Source organism: Aspergillus affinis (assembly GCF_023601865.1).
Source record: "Aspergillus affinis strain CMG 70 chromosome Unknown NODE_60_length_195438_cov_84_765746, whole genome shotgun sequence".
Classification (NCBI taxonomy): domain Eukaryota; kingdom Fungi; phylum Ascomycota; class Eurotiomycetes; order Eurotiales; family Aspergillaceae; genus Aspergillus; species Aspergillus affinis.
The window spans coordinates 26,120-48,218 of NW_026515841.1; the positions used below are offsets into that span (position 1 = coordinate 26,120).

Below are 22,099 nucleotides of genomic sequence, written 5' to 3' on the forward strand. Positions count from 1 at the left end.
TAGTAGAAGAAAATAATGGCTTTTTTTGAAACTGTTTCTTTTTTTACGTCAGAGTGACCTGAGTTTTGTACCGGAGTTCAGAGCCTTTGTGGATATCACTACCTACCTTTTCCTTTTTTCTTTTATTTTTCTCGCCGATGGTTGCCTTCATCTCTCTTATCTTGTCTGCATACTCCGTGCGATGTGTTTGCATTAAGAATTTAGAAAAAGTTTTCTTTTCTTCTTATTTCCCTACTCGCTCAAGATATTTGTGGTATAGACCCCACAAATACTTCAAACTCGATCAACCCTTCTTGACTCGCACAAAGTAAAAGAAAACTAAAGAGGTCACCTAGGATTCCCCCGCTCAGACCCGTTTCAAAGTAACACTCGGTGTCTTTCTCGGCTTCTTCCTCTCTCACTGCATCAAACAGATTGCAGGTTACCAGAAGCAAGGGGATGAAAAACCGTGCTTATGCGTACAGGCAAGGAAGGAAGGGTGAGATGGATGGGGGAAGCACCTTGTTTGTAGGACTTTCCTTTTCTTTTTCTTTTTGCCTCCTGTGGCAATTATAGTTTAGCGATATGGAGAGTTTGGATATTCTACCTGTGATGTTTATTTAGGTCTTATGCTGACATTTTATATACATATATCTAATCAGAGCTGCGAGGTTGAGATCTCAATGAAGAGATCTGAGGTCAGACATGAATCATCTGTGATGACACAATTAAATCCAACTCCTTCATTCTCGCACAACAAGGGGAAGAACCGAGAGAGGGAGAGTTACACAAGACCGGGAAGATTCAGGTTTTCTTCGGCCGAATGTGAGACTTCAAGATGAGGACTTGTAAGTATGTGTGTATGTGTGTATGTGTATGTGTGGAAGAATGGAAGATCTGTTCTTGTTTGCGATGATAGGCACTGCTTCTTCTGCTGCTGCTTCTACAGACCTATGTCTTCTTTAAGTGTGTTCGGACGGATATACTTAGGCATGCAACCGGGCAGTCCTACAGACATCGTGTAGCACCGCGCATGAGCCGGATAATGTACAGATTAAATCGAAGCAGGTAGAGGCTTCCAGCCTTAACTAGCTCCCTTCCATTCGCAGTCTCCAATCGGCCTACATGAGCTAAAAGTACGGAACGGAAGATGATGTAGTTGTACATACATTGTCCACTCCCGAATCGAGTCGAAGGAACCAAGGAAAGAGGAGGATTCGTACCACGGTACGAGGATGTGCTTATTTTGTTTATTTTTCATTTACTATGCAATGTTCACTTCGACATCGACATCACATCACATCAGATTCTTTAGCAAGCAAGCAAGCAAGATCCAACAAATCCTCCGTCGATTTACACTGCGAGCAAGGACCGGTGGCTGGTCTTGGTGGCTGGGAAAGGATCCACCGCAACTCTGATCCAGTTCAACGAAGGACCCTGCCGCCAACGAGTTACTTAAATAGTGAATTAGTCGAGCTAGAGACCAGAGCTAGTGAATTTAGTTTTACTTCCTCACCAACATCTCTTTCACTTCTTCCTTTTCTTCCTTTTTCCTTCCTTCATCCCGGAAAAAAGAAAAACGCACGTAGAGGGGGAAGGAAGCGACAGAAAAGAATTAGTTAGGTATGATTTTTCCCTCCCCGGTCCAGCCGGGATAGGAAGAAAGGCATCGTGCGACCCAATCAACGCAGCTGGCCGAGCTGGTGGAAGGATGGATGTGATGAGTTGGCAGGTGCAGAGCCAATGGATGCCGATGTGAAGGGTTGTGATCGGTCGTCCCGGAGACCAATGCAACTTTGGGCTTGGGTCGGTCTAGTCGGCTGAGATCCATTCGGGGCCTTGGAGGGGGACGAAAGGGATCCACCGAGTGAGGGGGGAAGAAGAAGAAGAGGTGAGATTGGAGATATTGGGTTCCTGGATGATTTTTTTTTTCTTGCCTTGCTGGATGCCAGAAAGTGGCCCTCCCCTCCGGTTTCGATGATTTGTATCATTGTTGGGAGAGAATCTGATGGATCAGAGTATACCTACGCGTAGAACAGCACATCCCCCGTGCCATGATTCGGATGTGTTTCATCGAGACTCCTGCTTGGGAGAGAAAGCAACACCTGGGAACTCCCAGAGTACTCCGGGTAGATTAATCACACAGGTCATATTTCCGGATCATTGGAGGTATAAATATCTCCGAGTGCGGCTCCTTGCCTGCGATGATTGACAGAGGGGAAATGAAGACACGACGAGGTTGATTTCGATCTCGCTACTGGCGACGGTCTGCTTAATTTATTTCATCTCGACAAAACCTAGGGCAACGCAGGAAAGGGATCCGGCGCCTTGCATGACGTTGAACCTTTGGGCTCTCGAGGGACGTGAGGGATGGGAATTGGAGCCTTAAAATAATGGTGATTTCCTGTCACGATCCTAACACTGTAATATGTAGGCCACATAAATAATAATCCTAACCATAATCCATAATAATCCTAATCCTGATTAGCAGATGCGATCAGCAGCAATTTCCTTTTTACCTTTTCCTACCTTTCCTACCTTAAAAAATAAAAGAACAAGGCTGGGCGATGGTTTTGCAACGGGGCTGCGTTTGTTGTCGCCGCTAAAAGTGACCAGCGCATCTCGCCCTCTTCTTCTCTCTTGATTTCTGTCTTTCTGTCTCGGTCCCTTATCCGCGCTCTCCCTCGCTCTGCCAATCCGGTCGTCCCCAGCCCTCGTCTTTTTGAATCGTTCGGACTCCGTAAGCTCTTCCCATCGGCTGCCTTGGTTCTTTGCTTTTCTTTCGGTTTTTCCTTTTTCTTTTTTTTTTTTTTTTTTCTCCCCCTTCTCTCTAACAGTTTCACCCTTTTATTTTTATATTCTTTTTTATTTTTTAATTCCTTTTACCATCCTCGCCCTGTTCCTGTGGCTCTGATTTGATCGGAATCGAGGTTTGTTCTAACCAATCTGGCGGTGTCGCATCGTGACATTAGGCATGACCTTGTGAATTGTCCGACAGGCCGGTTGGATTCCTTCACCGTCCCTCCGTTGTTCCTCAACTTTAGGCGACTGCGACTGCCGACAGTCACGGCCAACCATTCCGGTCGCTCTTCCATCTCGTCGTCTGGCGTTAGTTAAGGTACCAGGCAGACTGGCCGCAAAGTAAAAGTGAGGGATCGGCGGCTGAAATCGACTTGCTGCATTTCACATCCACCACGCCTCTCGCGCTCTCTCCCGACACCTGTCTGACCTTCCTTCCTCTCTTCTTTCTTGCAATAACTGCTTGGTGTTCCTGCACAAATCTATTCTTCGTGACGGTACGCTCTCTATCTTTCCTGCTTTCGCTCTTTTGCCTTCTTACCTACCCTGCCATCTTGCCTCCTTCCGACCCACGAGTTCCCCACATTCCTCGTCTGTCCCTATTTCAACCTTCAACTACTGCATATCGATTGTCCGATCGGTAGTGACCTTCCTATCCGTTAGCAGCCTGGAGGTTCCCGTTCCAGACGCTGGTCATCCTTCCAGATTTAAATAATCTTTCCCTTTTGCCCGCTTTCCTGTTTCCCCTGAAAAAAACAAGACCAATTTCCATACCCCCGAGAAGCAAGACAAGGATCAACGAACGATTATATCGTACAAGAAACAGAAGAGGAGAGAATCACAAGAAAAAAAAAAAAAAAAAAATTCCAAGAGACTATGGTCTCGTCTGGGTGAAAATCAAGGGCCGCTCACATCCTCCGTCATGGGTGTCGATACGCGCAGACCGATCTTGCCCGCCCCCACTGAATCCATAGTCGACACAACCACTGGCGAGAGTACAACAGGGACTGATTTGGCAACTGACGTATCTCGACGCACAGACAAGACGTCGTATTCGATTCCCGACGACGGGAGTCCTGTTACCATCCCCACTCAGCGCAGGCACTGTGCCCACGGCGACAATTCCAAACTGTCCCGTGCGGAGCAACACTCCCAGACCTCCCTGCTCATCGAATACTTCGAGGGCGGGAAGGGTTCTGGCTCCCTGGTCTCCCGTCCCAGTGTCCGAGTCCGGGTCACTCCTTCGTCTTCCAGGAAGTTGAAGGACCAGGATCATCATATCCAGATCACCGAACACGGCAGCGGCCGAAACCCCACATATTCGCGTCGCATCTCTCTCAGCTCGCCTCCCCGAGCCAAGTCGCAGCCGAAAGAATACGGCATTGATGAGTACAGCGTTAGCTCCCAATCCGCTTCCGATGACCAGCGTCTCCCTGGCCGTTCCCCCGTCGAAATTGAGCTCATGAATCGTGACCAGGCCAGCGAGCTCTCCACCATCTCTCGCGACAGATACTTCAACCCTACCTCGGATATTTCGTCTATGCCCGCGGATTCCATGCTAGAAGCCCCCTCTTCTGGTCCCCGACGAAAACGCAGTTCCAGTTTAGAACGAGAGCAGAGCTCCGACGCGAAATCCTACCTCAAAACTCCCAACCGCAAGAGAAGTCGCAGTTTAAGCGCCGAACGCGTTGCCCATCGGGTTGTTGAGAAACTGAGCCACGGTCCCCGTGAGGCCGCCGCCAACAATAACCCCCTGGGCAAAGGCCAGCAGCAGCGCGCAGCGTATAACAACAACAGAGACATCGGTGACTTCCAAGAATCCGATCCCAAATCTCCTCGACGACGATTCGCCGCGTACCGTGGTGACGACGAAAATATGAGTCCCGAATCCAGCCTGTTGAGCGCTTCGGCGCTGTCCTCGCATCGCAAATCCGGGGACCAGTATTCCTTCAAATCAGGCACTTCTAAATCATCTATCAACAACCCCAAACTCCTCGAAACCGTCGAAGATGCCATCCGACGGCTGATCCTCCCCGAACTCAAAGAACTAAAGAAGGATCAAAAGGTGATGACCAACACCTCCAAGTTTGAACGTGACATCAGTGCTTCCTACTCCCCCGCCAGCTCCCCGTCCCGGGACGAACTGGGCCGACGGCTCTCCAAACATGCCAGTGCCCCCGACGTCAGAAAGCCCAAGGTGGTCCTCAACAAGGACAGCCAAGAAGAAGGTATTGTCCTCTCGGGTGATTCGGTCCCGTCGCAGCGTGAGCGAAGGCCCAGTAGAGACAGCGAGATGACCAGCGATACAAGTCAAATCAAATGGGGATCTCGTCCCGAACTGACCGAACAGGAAAAGTTGCGCCGACAAAGGAGCAGGGGTCTCCGTGATGCCGAAAAGGCGGGTCGTGTGGGAAATGCCCTGACGGCTGCCGCTCTCAAGCACCACGACTCGCGATCGAGCATCGATAAGAATGAACGACGTCGGCCGAGTGGTCCCCGAAGTCGAACTGGAAGTGTCAATGAAACGGAGCTGGTCTTCCAAAAACACAACGTGGCGCCTATGCCCCTTCGCAGCGCCATCGAATCTGAAATGACAAGGGATTCGCTGCTTTCAGAGCAAACCCGCGAGCCTACAGAGCTCAGTGACAATCGATATGCCACGCAGGAAGTGTCTCGCGGGTCGCCGAGGCAGATGACTTCGCCCACTTCCCGCGCTCCAAACCGTGACCCCATAGACTCGCGCTACGACCTCAAGCACAGCAACATGTCCAGTCACAACCTGTCGATCCACAGCGCCTCAGACCATGATGATCGCGAGCAAAGCTACTCGCCCGTCGGAGATGCCGCTGCCGGGGCCATCGCGGCGGCGGCGGTGGCGAACCTCCTAGGCGTGTCCGAGCACGAGACCGGGTTCAATGACCGTCGACGCACACTCAGCCCGATTCAAAGCGTCGCGAGCTACCAGAGCGAACCGCACGTCAAGCAGGACTCGACTCGCCGTGATGGTCAGGCGAACTCGGCGGACGAAAGAGGTTTGGAACAACGTTTGTCCATCGACTCCCTTTCCTCCGCTCCAAGCACTAATCTCGCGAGATCGACACGGCCAGAATACACAAACCAGAGTGATTTCCTACGACATCGCCATGACGATGATTATGATGATCACGATCTCGGCTACGAGTCAACCCCTGTGGCTTCCCCGCGCAATCGGAAGTGGCACGAAGAGGAAGAAGATGACTACGACGATGATCACCACCAAAACGACGATCATTACGACAACTACGAAGATGATGGCTATGCGTATCGAAACTCGATTGCCGAAACGGCGACTACCAACGATGACCCCAAAAGAATGGCCGGCTACACCGACAACAGTGAAGTCAACTTCATGGACAAGGTCAAGCAAGGTCACCCTGTTGCGGGCATTGGGTCCAACCCTCAATATGTCCATCCCTCGACGGTGGAGTCCGCCGTGGCCTCTCTCCTTGATCCTACTATACTGGGGGGCAAGTCCGATCTGTCTGGGGCCACCCGCTCGCAGACCGAGACCGATCTTTCCCGACGGGTTGTCGAGAACCACAGCCGCAGCCCGAGCCCCAAACCCGTAGAGAGGACGGGCCAAGCACCCCCTGGGTCCCGGCACGGAAGTCCTCTCAAACAGCGTCAGGATGCCTCGAGCCCGGATGCCACCTCTTTCCCCCGGCGGATGGGCGCGACCTCCCCTCCTCAAAGCGTGACGCAGTCACTGGATGACCTGGGGCCAACTCCAAGGTTCGCTCACGAGGATTACCATGACCACGGGAGCCCCAGCCCCATGGCAGACCGCAGCCCTGATTCAGAATCAGAGATCAACACCAATCCATCTATCATTCAAGGGCCCATTGGAGGAGTCCCCCATGACCACTGGGCGGGGTATGATCAAACACCGTCTAGAGGTGATCAATCCCCTCTCTTTGACAACACGGGCGCCGCTGCTGGCAGCGCAGGCCTTGGTTTGGACCCGATGGATCATCAGCAACCCGGTTACCACCAAGACTATTACGCCAACGACTATGATCCCAGCGGTGCTGATTACTACGATCAGCAGTACCCGAGAGGGGAGTTGTTCGGCACGCCTCCCGGGATCAAGGACGAGGGTTATGTGTCGGCTGCCAATCCTCTCTCCCCCAGCAATGACACCCCCGAGCCCAAGGGATTTGGTGGCATGGGTCTTTTTGATAGTCCAACTGGTGATCAACCGCGCCAACTCAGTGGATACTCTCAGGGAGTGGGTTCGCCCTTGTATGATAGCGCAACAGGTCGAGGGATTGAGCGAATTCAGTCCAAGGATATTGTGGCACTCATGGACCACGTAAGTCTTTTATAAGTGCAACTCGGAAAGCTCTGCCTTTTGCTAACATGAAAATACAGCTTACCGTTCGTGATGCCCAGCGGAATGCTCGGGATACGGAGATTCTTGTGACTCTAGTGCGAAGCGCAGCCGAGATGCGCAACTCTTTCGAAGAGATGAAAAAATTCATTTCCCAGCAGGATGATCTCCTAATGGAGTCGAGTGACCGGCAGCATGACCGCACGTTCCGGGCCCTCGGCGGACCGCGCCCACTCCCAGCCAGCGGTGCCCGAGGCGCGCGTCAGAACTCCGCCGAAGATGGCGAAGACATGCGCTCCAAGCGAAAGAATGTGTTCAAGCGTGCCCTCAAGGGTCTGAGCCTCAAGTCTGGCAACGACTTAGGCCGCATCGAGGACATGCTGGAACAGCTTCTGGACGAGGTTGAGATCCTGCGCACCGGTCAAGATGATCAGCTCATGCGCAGAAGTACTCGAGCCCCCAGCGTGGATCCCGAGGGCTACGAACCCGATGGCCACGCCGGGACTTCTTCTGATAACCACTCCGGATATCTCTCCACTTTCTCTCGTCCGGTCCAGGAGCCGCGGGGGGTCAGCGGGAGGAGGGAACCTGAGCACCGCGTGAGTACCGTGCCGGAAGCCGATGAGGAGGACGAAGAGGAACTGGATGCCAATGGGCGAGGCGAATTCCTCAGCCCGCATCTAGCCTCAATGGAGAACTCCAAAAATCGGCATGAAAGGGCCGGGTCTGCACCGGTCTCGACACCTCCTCGAACTGTTCCTATGGCTTCGGGTGCACTCAGCAACGAAACCACGCCGAAGACGAGCGACAAAGCGCGCAAGCACAAGTCCAGCAGCTCCTCGTTCTTCCCCAAGATCTCCCGGTGGTCCAAGACTACGGCGTCATCGATGGGTGACAACATCCGAAACAGCGTGCAGCCGTCGCGCAAAGACCGGGTGTCGTTTGAGGCGTCGCGCTCTGGATCTGACGTCAACGGCCCGTACCGGGCAGGCGATTACTACGATGCCCAGGGTGATGACAGGATACGGTCCACTTACACTCTAGATGATCAACGACAGGAGAACCGTCCCCCGTCACCCCTGGTCCCAAGCCAGCTTTCCGAGGCACCGAAATATCAGGCCCATCGAGACAGTCTCGATCTCCAACATCCCCAGCCCCGGCAGGGTCCTACGGGGCGATACCAGAGTGCACTGGAAACCCAGGCACAGGCGTACGGCATCCCTGTCGATCAGTGGGGGTCCAATCCCAGCCTGTCGGGTGTCCACACCAACAACCAGCGACACAGTGGCGCCAGTCGTCTCTCTCCCATTTCGGACGCAGGGTACTCCGAGGCCAGCTCCCGCACGGGAGGGCCACCCAGGCCGCCGAAGGTTCGAGATGATGGGCCATTGATTCCCGAGCGGGCTCCTAAGAGCAGTGTTGGAGACGAGGATAGATCTTATGCGGATCGCGTTGCTTCTCGGGTAAGCATTCGCCGTGTCCTGAACCGCTTGAAGCATTTCAGTCGCTAATCATTGTCTATAGAGCTCTGCGATGCGCTCTCCTCGCAGCACGCCGCCTCCTGCCCGGAAGCCTACGGGACCTCGTCCTTTGACCTCGGGGAATCCTAACAGCCCTGGACGGCGGAAGCGAAGCTACTACCGTGGCAGCCCCGATCAGATCGACGACGAGCATGTTTATTGATTAATATTGACCAGAATTGGTCTTGAGATATTTTGTTTTTCTGTTTTACGACTTCATGATTGTTTCTTTTGGTTCTTTAACTTCTTCTACTTCCCACAGGTTATGGCCAGCGTCCGTGCATATTTGATGAGACTTGTTTTTTATTCGATGAAATGCGAGCCAGCTAAGCGATGGAAGAGAGGCTGTAAACTTGTGATTTTGTGATTTTGTGCTTCTTTTCCTTCTCATACCTTGTATCCAATTCGATGTCCACATAGTGATTCCCTTCTCCTCTGCACATTTTTTATCATGACCGGAGTTGACGAGGTCTTTAGCTGAGCGGCATAATGCTGATAATGCTGAATGAGATGATCTCGACCTGATTTATTGATTCTGTACGAAGTATGCATGCACGTATGACGAAGACAGACAAAGTTGGGGGTTTTTCTAGATGACCATCCCCACTTTTGGATTCCCCGCAGTCAACTTCTCCAATTTTTTCTATCTTTCTTATAAACCTCTCATTTTCATCTTTTTCTCTATCGATGATCAACTTCCAGTGATATGACCATCTCATCCAACATGACCGACCCTTTAGACCTCATCATCTGCACCGCCTGCGGCATCCAATACCCCACCTCGACAGCGCCCGCTTCATGTAAAATCTGCGACGATCCACGCCAATACCTCCCACCGACTGGGTGAGTATCCTTACCCTCCTATATAACTTTCCCGCATTCCCTCAAATCCTAACAATATTGAAAAAAAGCCAAACATGGACAACCCTCCGCACCCTCCAAACCGCCACCGACACGACTAACTCAAAGAAATACACCAACATCTTCACGCCCTCCAAAAAGCACCCCTCAACACTCATCTCCATCCAAACAGCACCCAAACTCGCCATCGGCCAACGCGCCCTCCTGTGCCGTCTGCCCTCAGGAAAGAACATCCTCTGGGACTGTCTCACGTACATTGACGACGAGACGGTGGATAAGATCAACGAGCTGGGCGGTCTGCATGCGATCGTCATCTCGCATCCGCATTATTTTTCGACGCATTTGGTCTGGGCGGAGAGGTTTGGTTGTAAGGTCTACATGTCTGTTGAGGATGAGGAGTGGGCGGTTAGGAAGGGGGAGGGGCAGGTTTTTTGGGAGGGGCAGGAGTTGAATCTAGGTTTGGATTTGCCTTTAGGGTCACGGTCTTTGTCACGAGCTGAGGCGGATATCGTGGCGATTAAAACCGGGGGCCATTTCCCGGGGAGTTCGGTGCTGTGGTGGAAATCGAAGCGGTCGTTGATGGTGGCGGATACGATCTTCGTGGTGCCGAGTGGAGTGTATCATGTTGATCGAGAGCCTGGGACGACTTCGTTTTCGTTTATGTGGTCGATTCCGAATATGGTATGTCCTTTCTTTGCTTTTTGCTCAGCCTCTCCTCTTATTTAGGCTTGGTGTTGACGATGCTAGATTCCTCTTCCTCCGGGTGAGGTGCATAATATCTGGAAGGCGATTGCGCATACCGACTTCGACGATACCTATGGGGCTTTCCCCGGATCGGAAACATACGGCAACAGCAGGGAACGCGTGCTGGAAAGTGCCAAGATTATAGTCAAAGCAATGGGATACCTAGATCACGCGATTCATCAGGAAGTGTGCTAATGAAGTCTTAATTGAAACGACGCTAATGCATACTGAACTTTTTATGTTATACAACGAATCATGACATCAGGGTCAGATGGAAATCTGCCAGTTATTTCTGCTCGATGGTACAGGTAGTGCAGGTAAAAATAAATATCTCCAAAAGCATGGATCCTAAAAGTCAAAGACGAATACCACAGGATATGGTTTCGGTCTACACCTCGGAAAACGGTCTCACCGAAGTAGCACTTCGGATGCGCACGCCACGCCGTGTCGAATCCGACATGTCCATCGCTCCCAGCTCCAAACCGTCGGCACTCGCGTACCGGTCATCGGCGGATCGCCAGAGTTTCAGCCTCTTCCTCTCCTGAACCAGTTGAGCCTCGGTCAGGCCGTGGTGTCGTCGCAGGGAGATAGGATGCGCTTCGACATCCGTGACAGGGTACTGGGCGATCCAATTGACCGTGCGGTGACGGTTGAGTGCACCACCATAATCCGAGCGAGTCTGAGTGGCCTCGGTAGCTCGATCATATGCAACAGAGGTTGAAGGGTTCAGAATCGGACGAGTGAAAGAGCTGCCATCAATTCTCGGGACAGTGCCTAATATTCCGCGCTCAAGCTCGTTTCCCTCGACTCTCAACTTCTCCGACGAAGAGTCGGGCTGTGCAGTCGACCCGGTCGAAGCAAGACGCACCAACGGACTCGGAGTCAAATTCGCCCCGTTCCCTACCTCTGATGTCAATTCATCGAGCTTAAGATCCCCCTCCTGAGCCACACGCATCGAGTCATTGACTGGATCCTGAGGCATCGGCGACACCACCCTAGACATAGGCACAGGCCCACCAGTTACAGGCACAGGTCCACCCCTGACGATAGCTCCAGTCCCTGCCCCAGTTTCCGCTCCACTTTCGGGTCCATTCCTAGGCACATGGTCTCTTTCCGCCGGTTCATCAATCGCAGTATCGTATCTGAAAAACGTCGCTAAGAGGACCTCGGTGATCAGCAGTTCCCGCCGAGAGATGGCCCAACGCAAGGGATTCGTGGATTCCGCTTGAGGCCCGTTGATGACGCGGATGATGACGGTCGCAACATGCAGGAGCTTGAGGACGATGAGGTCATAGATGAGTCCGATGACTTGGCTGCTGGAGATGATGTTGGGGTTGTAGATGATGTCCCGGTCTTGGGGTCTGTTTGTTTCCATGATGGGAGTGAGTTTTGGTTGAGATGATGATGGTTAGGGATAAGGTATAGGATGGTGGAAGAGTCATATTTTGGCAGGATGAGGGAGAGGGATAAGATGAGGAAGAGGCTGTTTGCGAGGAAAGAGCGATAGGGACTTCCATACCATAACACAGACAAACGGTCGTCACACGGGATCTTGCGAGCCCTAACTGATGCTTACCCCCTAGGAGCAAGACATGTCAGCAGATAAAGGACAGTCACATCTTCTTCTCCCTCCATACTCGACGCTAAATCAGTAAACCTATTTTGTAGACTAAGAACAAGATAACTCAAGGAATAGATTGATGGCACCACCCACACCCGCCAATCCACATCCCGCAGCAGATCCACCCCGCCAACTCTTTCCGTCGATCATTCATCACCTTTCCTCAACCTCATCTTATCTATCGGCTTCACTCTATTCTAGCAGCAGCATTATTCCGCACTTGATAATCCGTATCTTATGATCTTCCCCCGGAGTTTGAGATCACTTCCGCGCCGACTCATGTCTTCTGCTCCGGTTACCGGCGGAGCAAGCTCCCCTCTGCGTCAACGACGGTTCGCACCGCTTGATCCGCAACTTCAGTCGGGGTCATCAGGAGCGCCAATTCTCAAGGGCATAGTATTTGACGTTGATGGAACACTATGGTCTGTTTTTTCTTCTCTTGCTTTAAATTTACTTAGCGGTTTCAGGAGAAAAATTAACCTAGGCACCTTGAAAGTCTACCACAGAATTACATGTTTGCTGAAATGCGGTACGTACACACATACATGCATACATAGATACATGTCCTCCTATCAATTTACTTGTTCCATTCTCTACACTTTCGTCTATCGTGTTGCAAACAGTAAAAATCCCCACACTAACACCCAGCAGATCAGCCCTTGGCATCTCTAAGTCCGTCGACATCTTGCACCACATCCAGCGCCTCCCCACAGCCGAGGAGCGTGAAATCGCGGCCGAAAAGATCCGGACCGTCGAGCGCCGCGCCATGCAGCATCAGCAGGCGCAACCGGGGCTCGTCGAGTTGATGGATTATTTGCAGAAGAGGGGGATTCCGCGGGCTTTGTGTACGCGGAATTTTGAGTATGTTTTTCTTCTGCTTCTCTGTCCTTTCCTTCCACTTCCCTTTTCCGTTTGCTTGTACATAATAAATTAATAGTGGATGTCGGTACTAAATATGTTGACAGGGCACCCGTCACCCGGCTCCTGGAGAATTTCCTCCCAGAACATGCCTTCTTGCCTATCATCACGCGGGAAACGCCTGGGTTGATGCCGAAGCCCGATCCTGCTGGGGTCTTGTATATAGCCACTGAATGGGGCTTTGAGAACCGGGCGGAGAACTTGATTATGGTGAGTTGTTATCAGTACAATCCGGTCGGATATTGGTAATTCAAAAGGGAAAGGAAGAGACTAATATGATGTTTAGGTAGGAGATAGTATCGACGACATGACGGCTGGTCACACCGCTGGCGCAGCAACAGTCTTACTGGCAAACGAATTCAACGCCCATTTGAAGGATCATGAGCATACGGATATTTGGGTTGAACGGTTAGACGATTTGATTGGGATTCTGGAACAAGGGTTTGTTGGACATAGAGGAGCCAATTAGCTGTATAGACGCGATTGTTCCGATTTTAACCCGAAAGAGCAATTCGGCTTACCACCTTGGTCTAATCCTGTTATTGTAGATGCAACTAGATTGAAAATAAAATGTCTAAACTGCCACAGGAAGGGATCGTTTCACGTGATGCGGCAGGCTTGCTGAGATCAGTACTTCCGTATGTACATTCGGCCGGAACCTTCCTCGACAAAAACACCATAATGCATCCCCTGCGGTTGAGTTGCATCCCTCGGCGGCTTCCACCGCGTTTCCTGGCTTTCCGATACTTTACAACAGCCCAAAAAGTGCAATCCGCGCCTATACCCCTGTGGAAAGCCACAGAAGACGGTTCAGGTGATTCCCAAATCTCTGGGTAGCCATCCTAGAAACTAATTTGGATGATAGAGGTGCGGGTCGACGAGGCCGACCTATACAAATACCAACGATATAGGTGGCTGTATGCGATATATCGGACCGTGTCTATACGTGACTAATGGCTCTTAGGACCGAAGAACCTTGCAAGCTTGCCATGCGCTACCGTAAATTCAACTTGCAGGCGCTGGTGGCTGCATCTGTTCAGGCGAGCGGAAATGAAGGAAATGAATGTAGTAATTATACCATCGCCCAAATATCGTAAGCTGACCTGTTGACTTATAGGTGTCAAGCTTCTCAAGTGTGTGGAAGGGCAATTCAACAAAGCCTTCGTATTGACAATGAGCTCCGGCGATGAGATGGTCGCTCGATTACCCAATCCCAACGCAGGTCCAGCCTTCTTCACGGTGGCGTCAGAGGTTGCGACCCGCCATTTGGTAGGTGAGATTGCTTGCTACGAGTTCCTTCTAAGAACTGACACGATACGAAGCTGCGGGGTTTCTTGGGAATTCCCATCCCTCGTATCTATACCTGGTCAGCAGAGACATCTAACCCGGTAGGCGCTGAGTATATCATCGAGGAGAAAGCTACCGGCCAGCCATTAGGGAACCTCTGGAATGGGCTACCCCTCTCAGGACGCCTGGAAATCGTGGATCAAATTGTGGCCCTGGAGAAAAAGCTCGCGTCGATTGCTTTTCCAAAGCACGGATGCGTATATTACGAAACTGACCTACAGTCAAGGCCATGCAGTTATGAGCGGCTTAGCTCCACTACTACATCGTCGCTCGGTCATAAGAGCAAGCTGCCTAGCTTTACTATCGGGCCGTCAACCAATCCAAGGCTTTGGGAGGGGGAACGGATATCAATGAATCTTGATCGAGGGCCATGTATGCTTCCTCGATGTAGGATGGTCCAGTTTGAAGCCTAATATACGTACAGGGAACAACGCTACCGATTACGCTACAGCAATTGGGAAGAACGAAATCGAATGGGCAACGTCACACGCAACTCCAAGGATGAATTTCCACCGATCAATGGAACACAATGAAACGCCAGATGATTATGTTTCGCTCCTCACACGCTATCTAGCCGTCGCTCCCTACCTGGTGTCCAGTGCAATGAGCACAGATTATGCCAATAGGATCTCCCACCCAGACTTGCATCTTGATAACATCTTTGTTGACCCCCAGACAAACAAAATCACCCACATAATAGACTGGCAGCTCGCTTGTGCTTCTCCCGTCATGATGCAACGGCTCTGCCCGCAAATGCTGGAACTGTCAGCTCTGAAGCACTCGGGTCAATACGAAACCGAGAAACTGCTTCTTGACCACTACTGTGATGCAGTTAAGGAAGCAGACCTGCAACGGTGGAAAGTTCTCTGCGAACCATTGTTCACGGTTAGGACCGACCCTATTCATTTGGTACCTGGCTGTTGGGACCGAGAAGATCTCTTCTCACTACGTAATATATTAATTAAGATTGTGGCTCGCTGGGACGACATAAGTCACCATGAAAATCCATGTCCAATTCATTTTACGAACGAGGAGCTCCTGGAGCACCAAAGCGAGATGGAACTTATCGAAGGAATCTCGGACATTATGCATCAGCTGCAAGATGGAGGACTCATTCCGTTGGGCGGTATGGTACGTCAAGAATACTATGAACATGGGAAAAAAGTGAACGATATATTCAAGGATAGATTCGTTGAGTTAGCAGAGAACGATGAGCAGAGGGAACTGCATAGGAAAATATGGCCGTATCTTTGATGGCATGTATAAGTTAGTCTCGTGAGGGCATTCAAGCGTTTACTTTCTCTTAAATTAATTACAATAGCATAAACATCCTCAGCACACTCCTGCTCTGCCCTAGATAGGCAAACTATGGTCTCGTTCCTCGGATAAAACGGAATCAAAATCGGTTCAAAAAGTCAATTATCAGCACGTATTCTAGTGTACACAGCTCTAACCTAAAATAGGAATGTCGGATGAGAATAAAGATTGTGAGGGAACTTGTTCTTGTTTGGAACCAATTCTCACCTTGATAGCTTGCTAGACGGACCAGGGTATGGGTCCATATACTGGAATCCGGCTAACCTGATCAAGGAGGTGGAGCGAGAAAGTGACCTAATCCAGCAGTTCGTACTACATTTTCTGATCTCTCATTTGTGCTTGTGACCCAAGGCCCACAACATGTTCTGACAGACGTTATTATCACACTTTCTAAGCTAGGTTTCTACTTTCTACAAACGGACATATCAGGGCACCTAAAAGAAAACTGCATTCTACTTTCGTAATACAAACCGAACGGAACTGCAGCGGAGCAAGCTGCAAGTGTAAACGAGAAGCGGAAGGTCGAAAACGAATTCAATTTTATCAGCATATTAATACCTGGAGTACGGCAATATAAAGAGGTTGGATGTGAGCTTCCCACCCACTTATTCATCTTACGACTTGGCTTAAGGTCAACTAAGTACAGCCTTCAATTTAACTAGTATAGCCTACGTCTTTTGACCCCTCGAACTTACGATGACGACCCGCGATGGCTTTTACCTTGAAAATGGCACCGCAGCCTGCCAACAGGGCCTTAAATGTGCTGGTGCTATCAGCCCTCCAAAGAACATAACTGGGAAAGAAACACAAAGCTACGATGTGATTGTTGTTGGTGCGGGTTACGCTGGCTTGACTGCTTGCAGAGACTTATGTACAGCTGGTGAGTGTGTCAATATCTCAGCTCGGAACAGAATATTAATAATTCTGTGGCCTGTAGGACTCCGTGTGCTTCTTCTCGAAGCCCGAGACAGGATTGGTGGACGAACCTATACCGCAGAATTCGATGGGCATTTGTATGAGATGGGCGGCACGTGGGTGCACTGGAACCAGCCCCATACTTATCGTGAGATGACTCGATACGGTCTTACAGAGCTTTTAACCAGTCATGTTGAGAGTACTGGACATAATTACTGTTCGACATTCGTTCAAGGCAAGGGTCGGAACGTGGACCCTAAGACAGTGGTACGTACTGATATCAATAATCCAAGCCTTACCAGCTGCAACCATTTTTCTAACTAGAACGCAAAGAACACGATGACCGAGAAAGCATTCAGAATCCTGTGCGATGTTGATGGAAAGTCAGCACGAGAAGTCATTCCATATCCACACAATCCGCACTACATCCCTGAAGCCAAAAAATGGGAGCAGATATCCGTTGCTCAGCGGCTTGAACAGATCAAGGCACATCTTACCGATGACGAAATCGCCATGCTCCAAGCGTCTCTGTCTTCTATCTGCGGGACTGATATGGATAAAGTTGGATTATTTGAAGTTCTCAGATGGTGGGCCCTGGGTGGGTATACCATGGATGGTCTGTACGAGACCGGGGACCAATTCAAGATCCCAACGGGCCAGTCAAGCTTCGCACGGTGTTTCTTTGATGAAGCGCTTCAGACCCGCAATCTTGCGTACTCGTTTGATTCGGCCGTAAAGTCGATCGAAGATCAAGGCGATCGGGTTATCGTAAATGGAACGTGGGTTGCAAACCGGTTAATCTGCACCGTTCCACTCAATGTGTTGCAGAAGGTCCACTTTGAACCGGCTCTGAGCCCATCTAAAATAAAAGCGACAACACGCCCTGGAAACGTCAATCACGGCGCAAAGTTTCACCTCGAAGTATTGGGCTCGGAGTTCCGATCGTGGTCGTGCGCAGCCTGGCCACCAAAGAGAGTCTCTCACGGAGCTGGAGACGGTTTCACTCCGGAAGGAAACACACATGTTGTTCTTTGGGGTCCAGGTAAGGACCTCCCAACGCCAGAACAAGATGCTCGAGATTTCGTGGCAGACTGTGGGAAGCTACATGACATGACGATTAAGAAAACGGTGAGCCGCCCGCCTTGCCCCTGCGACTGAATATGTTAAACGACCACTAACTCATAAAATGTCAGCTCTGGCACAATTGGAGCAAGGACCCTTTCTCTGAAGGCTCGTGGTGTATTTTCCCACCTAATTTCAGCTTTCATCATCTCGAAGCGCTCCAGAAACGCGCAGGGAATGTTCTGTTTGCAAGTTCGGACTGGGCTTCAGGTTGGCGTGGGTTCATCGACGGCGCAATTGAAAGAGGGGGACTCGCTGCGAAGGGCGTTTATTCGGAGCTTGGCGTCTCTGGACGAGCAGCTAAGATTTGAATTTCTTGGGAGACGCTTATGGTGCGTTCTTTGGCGCCTTTGCTACTGGATCCGATGGTCGAGGTTATTACAAGATATTGAAATACCTATCCCCTGGGGTCGATGGAATGGAATTGATTTCACAGGTTTAGTATGGATATACTTCATGACCTATTTCAATTTGATTGCTAAGAGACTTTGATCAAAGACCAGAAATTGAAATAAATCGTTAAGTCAGTCGGGATATTCAGAGGTAACCTTTTATATACAAACTTGAATTATTCAGTTAGGTTTCTAGCCATTCCAAGACCATTCCACCAAGTTAGGGTTAGCACCAGAGTCAGTGTGTAATTTTACTTATCATACATTTATTCATTGACATCCAAATTCAAAAGAGAATAAAATTCCCTAGTTGAGTCTCATTCTCCCGGGCACGCTGAAGCCAATTTGTGTCGCCAGACTCTCCACTTAACCAAAAGGCTCGCAGGAACTGCAAGGCTGTATGATTTCATCACATTCCAGTAACAAAAATTATTTTAAGGAAAAGCTCCTCCACCATAACCTGGCTTTTCCTGTCTCCGCGGCATTCTGTGCCCATTATGAATAACGGCAAGAAAAGGTCGTGAGAGAACCGTTGCCCCGGACCACAGATGACCGAGTGCACACAGCGCTGGAGGGGGCCCAAGAAAAGAGACAGAGCTTTATCCAATTCAGCTGGCGCTGCCAAAGCCTGGCAGCTGTAAATCACGGTGGCGTAGTAATGTGATAGGATGACGGTTTCAAGGCACTCTCGTCCAGGGAGTTGCTCGAGAAATGAACCAATAGTTGTCAGCACTCTATTGTAGACTACTCTGGCCCGTTGATGCCATACTTGCATTTCCTCCATCTCTGGGATCGGCTGGCGGTACCGCGAGGAGTTATATCGCCTTCTTTCCGTTGTGGTGATCTCATCAACAAGCCTGGTGAAAGTCTAAGGAGAATCACTATATAATTCCTGAAAGAAAGAGTCTGTAATAGGACTTGACTTCTGATTGAAAACCGAGATGCCACTTAGAATCTCGAGATCAGCCACTTCCTTAAGCAAGAAAGTCTCAGAAGCGCTGTTTAATCCGCCAAGCCGGTCCTGTAAAACATTGGAACTGATCACAGTTTGACATGCCCGTAGATGAAGTCTCCAATCCGTGGAACCAGGGATGAAAGCATCTGCATAGCACAATAAAAGTGTGTCCGCAAGCACCTCTAAGGGGGAAGATCCAAGAGAATAGCGCTTGGTGGAATCAGAATTCGAAAGTAAATCCGAACGCATGCTTTCATTCAACATCCGGAGACATGAGTCCCTTAACTCCTGGCAGACAGAACGAAAGCGGTCCCTCTCGTCGACAGAACCCATCCAAGTGATCGACAGATGAGCAGCAGCGTGACCAGCCACAGCTAGTTGGAGGCAAAGCGAATGCCGGGCGAGAGGTTGGATGGTGTTCCGCCACGAGTTTTCCGGAAGATCGATCCATCGGAAGCGAGGCACGACTTCAAGAAAGAAGTGATGGTGGAGCTTTTCAAGTGCCAAGGCTGATGTATGCCGCTTAATCAAGGTAGAATCGTTGCCTGGGGGTGTAAGGGTAGCAGTGAATGATCCACTGGCCATCTGTCTATGGGTAGGATGCTTGTTTGACTTGATCCCTCGTTGATCGACTTCACTGGGTCCGAGAATTGGCCTCGTCTTTCTCGTGAACTTTCCTCTGCTTGCAATGCCCTGGTTCCACTTGAGATACAATGGCCTAAACCCCGGACATTGCAGATCACGGCTGGCACACTTCACGCACGCCGTCGCAAGCGGGAGTATTGAGGTCCGTTTTGGCGTATGACATGCTTTAGTGTGAGGTATATTCCGGTGGCGATAAACGATGGGCCGATTATCAGGCAGCAAATCTGCATTCGGAAACCACTGGGGCTCCACGGGTTGGCGTGCATCATCAGCCTCCCACTGCATCCAAGCAGTTCCACTAAGCCGCCGACGGCGATAATGTATGAGTAGGAGTAAACTCGTGTGAGGCAAAGGATGATGAGCTGAGCGGCACAGCAAATGCTGAAAAGGACAAGGAGGGTCGTGTTTGCTCCGAGGCTCGGATAATACCCATATGTTGATGCTTCCACGGGGCAGGTGGGAGAGACCGCCTCGCAGACCAGATCAGACATGTTGAAAGTCGAAGTGAACAGGAGACACCGAGACTGTGGGGGAAATACTCGTGAGTAGAATCATATTTTCGATTCGCGCCCTGCGGTACTTAAGGAATTTCGACGAGACAGTACATACAATTCAATGCGCGGTCCCAGAACTAAAATTGGATGACTCTGCGGAGCTATGCGAGGCTCTAACCACAGTTGTTCAAGTGTCCGAACTGCCCCATCTATAGAATTGTTAGAATACTCCAGATATTCATCCAGGAGAATAAATTCGACACAGTGCATCGTTTGCGTACGGGAAAACCAGCGTGTAATTCAAATCTCGTTCATAATATAGACCAGTCAGTTGACAAATACCATTTGTAGTTATGCACTCAACTCGTCTTCCACCCATAGCATCGCCCATTTCTGTGTTTGTCCTCCGCCGATATCATGGGCTGCGTCCAATTTAACCAAACTCTTCCCTCAAATAAATCGGGATCAGAATGCTGGCAGTCGGATCCCAAGTCACTTAGGTCATACTCGGAAATGCGAGTATGACCTAAGTTGACGACGGCACGGCCTGTCCGAACGAATTGCTTGCTGTCACATACCAATTTCCATACGACAAAGACTGGATAGTCCGTCGGGGTATGTGAGACGGCCTGTACGAGCTTGCCTTGCCGTACACATGGCTCAGCAAATAGTTTGCACATATCCCTGTTTTTGTTTTGTCCTCGAGGTACGCGACACAGTATATAGGTCAGTGTCCTTGGATTCACGAATGTTGGTAAGGAATTCTCTTCTGAATACTTGGCTTTTCAATGCGAGACGCAAGAAGCAAGAAGGCTCATCAGCCACTTCCTTCGCTTTGTTCAGATTGGTTCTCAGAATTTCAGATTTTTGAGTTTCACTCTCGGTTTCGGACTGTCCCGGTAACTGTGATGCCTCGCCTAGGTCTTCGACATCCATACGATCATCTTGATCGTTACGGATGGCTGGAACGTCCGACTTGATCAACTTTCCCTGGAGCTTCGTTCGAGGCCATAAGCACCACCGATACTACCAGGGGCCTTCTGAGTTCTGAGGAAGTAATTCGATCAGTGTGTTGTTATTTGTAGACACGATGACCGGGTGTCTGGCCTACCACGAGACGATAGGCACCAACTCTTGTCCAGTTCTCTTATTGGAATTGGTGATCCCTTGGTCAGACTTCATGGGCCCTTGAAATTTGGGCATTAGCCCAGAGATGAGTCCAGATAACTCAATTTTTCCTTGAAATAACTGGGAATCTTTGCGTATGGATCAAAAATAAACTAGTTTTGGGGGAGCCGTCATACCACTCTGTTCTTCTAGTCGACACTTAGCAGATATCGTATTCTGGGTCGAAATCTCGCTGAACAATCGGTCAACGGTAATAAAATCGGTGCCTGGGCAATTGTTTTGGAACGTCTTTGGCATTCAGGACTGCCAACCTGCCGTCAAAGGAATATTCATGTACGAGTCTTCGATGACCGTACACATGACATGCTACCAACTGTTATGGTAGCTACCATTTCGCGGATCTTCAAGTGGGGCGTCCTTTATTCCAAATAGGTACGAAACATCTAGGCCCGAAAGCGATTTTGATACCAGGTGAGCCGCCTTGACGCGATCAGACTCCCACCGTCCAGTCAAGTGGCACCATGCGGCGCATCCCTCGGAATCAATGGCCTTGTACCTCCAGGATAGAGTAGTCTAACCACGATAGGTAGTGGTGGACGATGGTGGATGATGATAGACGACATATGAATTTGAGTGTCAAACCACAGGGTTGAATATCGTAGTATCATCGCCTCGGCCCATTTCCAGGTTGTCGGTGATCCTGATCTTTACATCAAGGAATCTTCTTCGATTATAGAAGCTTCGGGCTTCTTAGTGGGCTTCCTGATCATATTATCTTACAGGTATTCGGGATCTAGCGGCAACTTTGAGCAGAGTAATAGTTCAAAGAACATGGGTCCTTCCCCTCTCCTTAGATAAGGTGTTGGGGCGCAGGGGCAGGAAAAACGATATAAACACAAGATGCACGTTAGACATGACAAGATTGTAGTCATTGGTCTATAACTAGATTCTAGGGGTGAATTAGCACCGTTGA

General features: G+C 50.2%; 4 protein-coding genes across 4 annotated transcripts; 2 read left to right on the top strand and 2 right to left on the bottom strand.

The window, feature by feature from the left end:
• Positions 1 to 3,700: 3,700 nt before the first annotated feature.
• On the top strand, positions 3,701 to 8,830 carry KD926_008905 (uncharacterized protein; the record flags this gene model as incomplete). The annotated part of the gene is made up of 3 exons (XM_053101488.1): positions 3,701 to 7,129; positions 7,189 to 8,610; positions 8,672 to 8,830. The coding sequence occupies 3 exons, from the start codon at positions 3,701 to 3,703 to the stop codon at positions 8,828 to 8,830; spliced, it is 5,010 nt and encodes a 1,669-aa protein (XP_052954901.1).
• Positions 8,831 to 9,391: 561 nt separating this feature from the next.
• Positions 9,392 to 10,467, top strand: KD926_008906 (putative metallo-beta-lactamase domain protein; the record flags this gene model as incomplete). The annotated part of the gene is made up of 3 exons (XM_053101489.1): positions 9,392 to 9,510; positions 9,579 to 10,209; positions 10,276 to 10,467. The coding sequence occupies 3 exons, from the start codon at positions 9,392 to 9,394 to the stop codon at positions 10,465 to 10,467; spliced, it is 942 nt and encodes a 313-aa protein (XP_052954902.1).
• Positions 10,468 to 10,660: 193 nt separating this feature from the next.
• Positions 10,661 to 11,647, bottom strand: KD926_008907 (uncharacterized protein; the record flags this gene model as incomplete). Its single annotated transcript, XM_053101490.1, has 1 exon — positions 10,661 to 11,647. One exon carries the CDS (start codon positions 11,645 to 11,647, stop codon positions 10,661 to 10,663), a length of 987 nt encoding a protein of 328 aa, XP_052954903.1.
• Positions 11,648 to 18,772: 7,125 nt separating this feature from the next.
• Positions 18,773 to 19,444, bottom strand: KD926_008909 (transcription factor domain-containing protein; the record flags this gene model as incomplete). The annotated part of the gene is made up of 1 exon (XM_053101492.1): positions 18,773 to 19,444. One exon carries the CDS (start codon positions 19,442 to 19,444, stop codon positions 18,773 to 18,775), a length of 672 nt encoding a protein of 223 aa, XP_052954904.1.
• Positions 19,445 to 22,099: the final 2,655 nt, after the last annotated feature.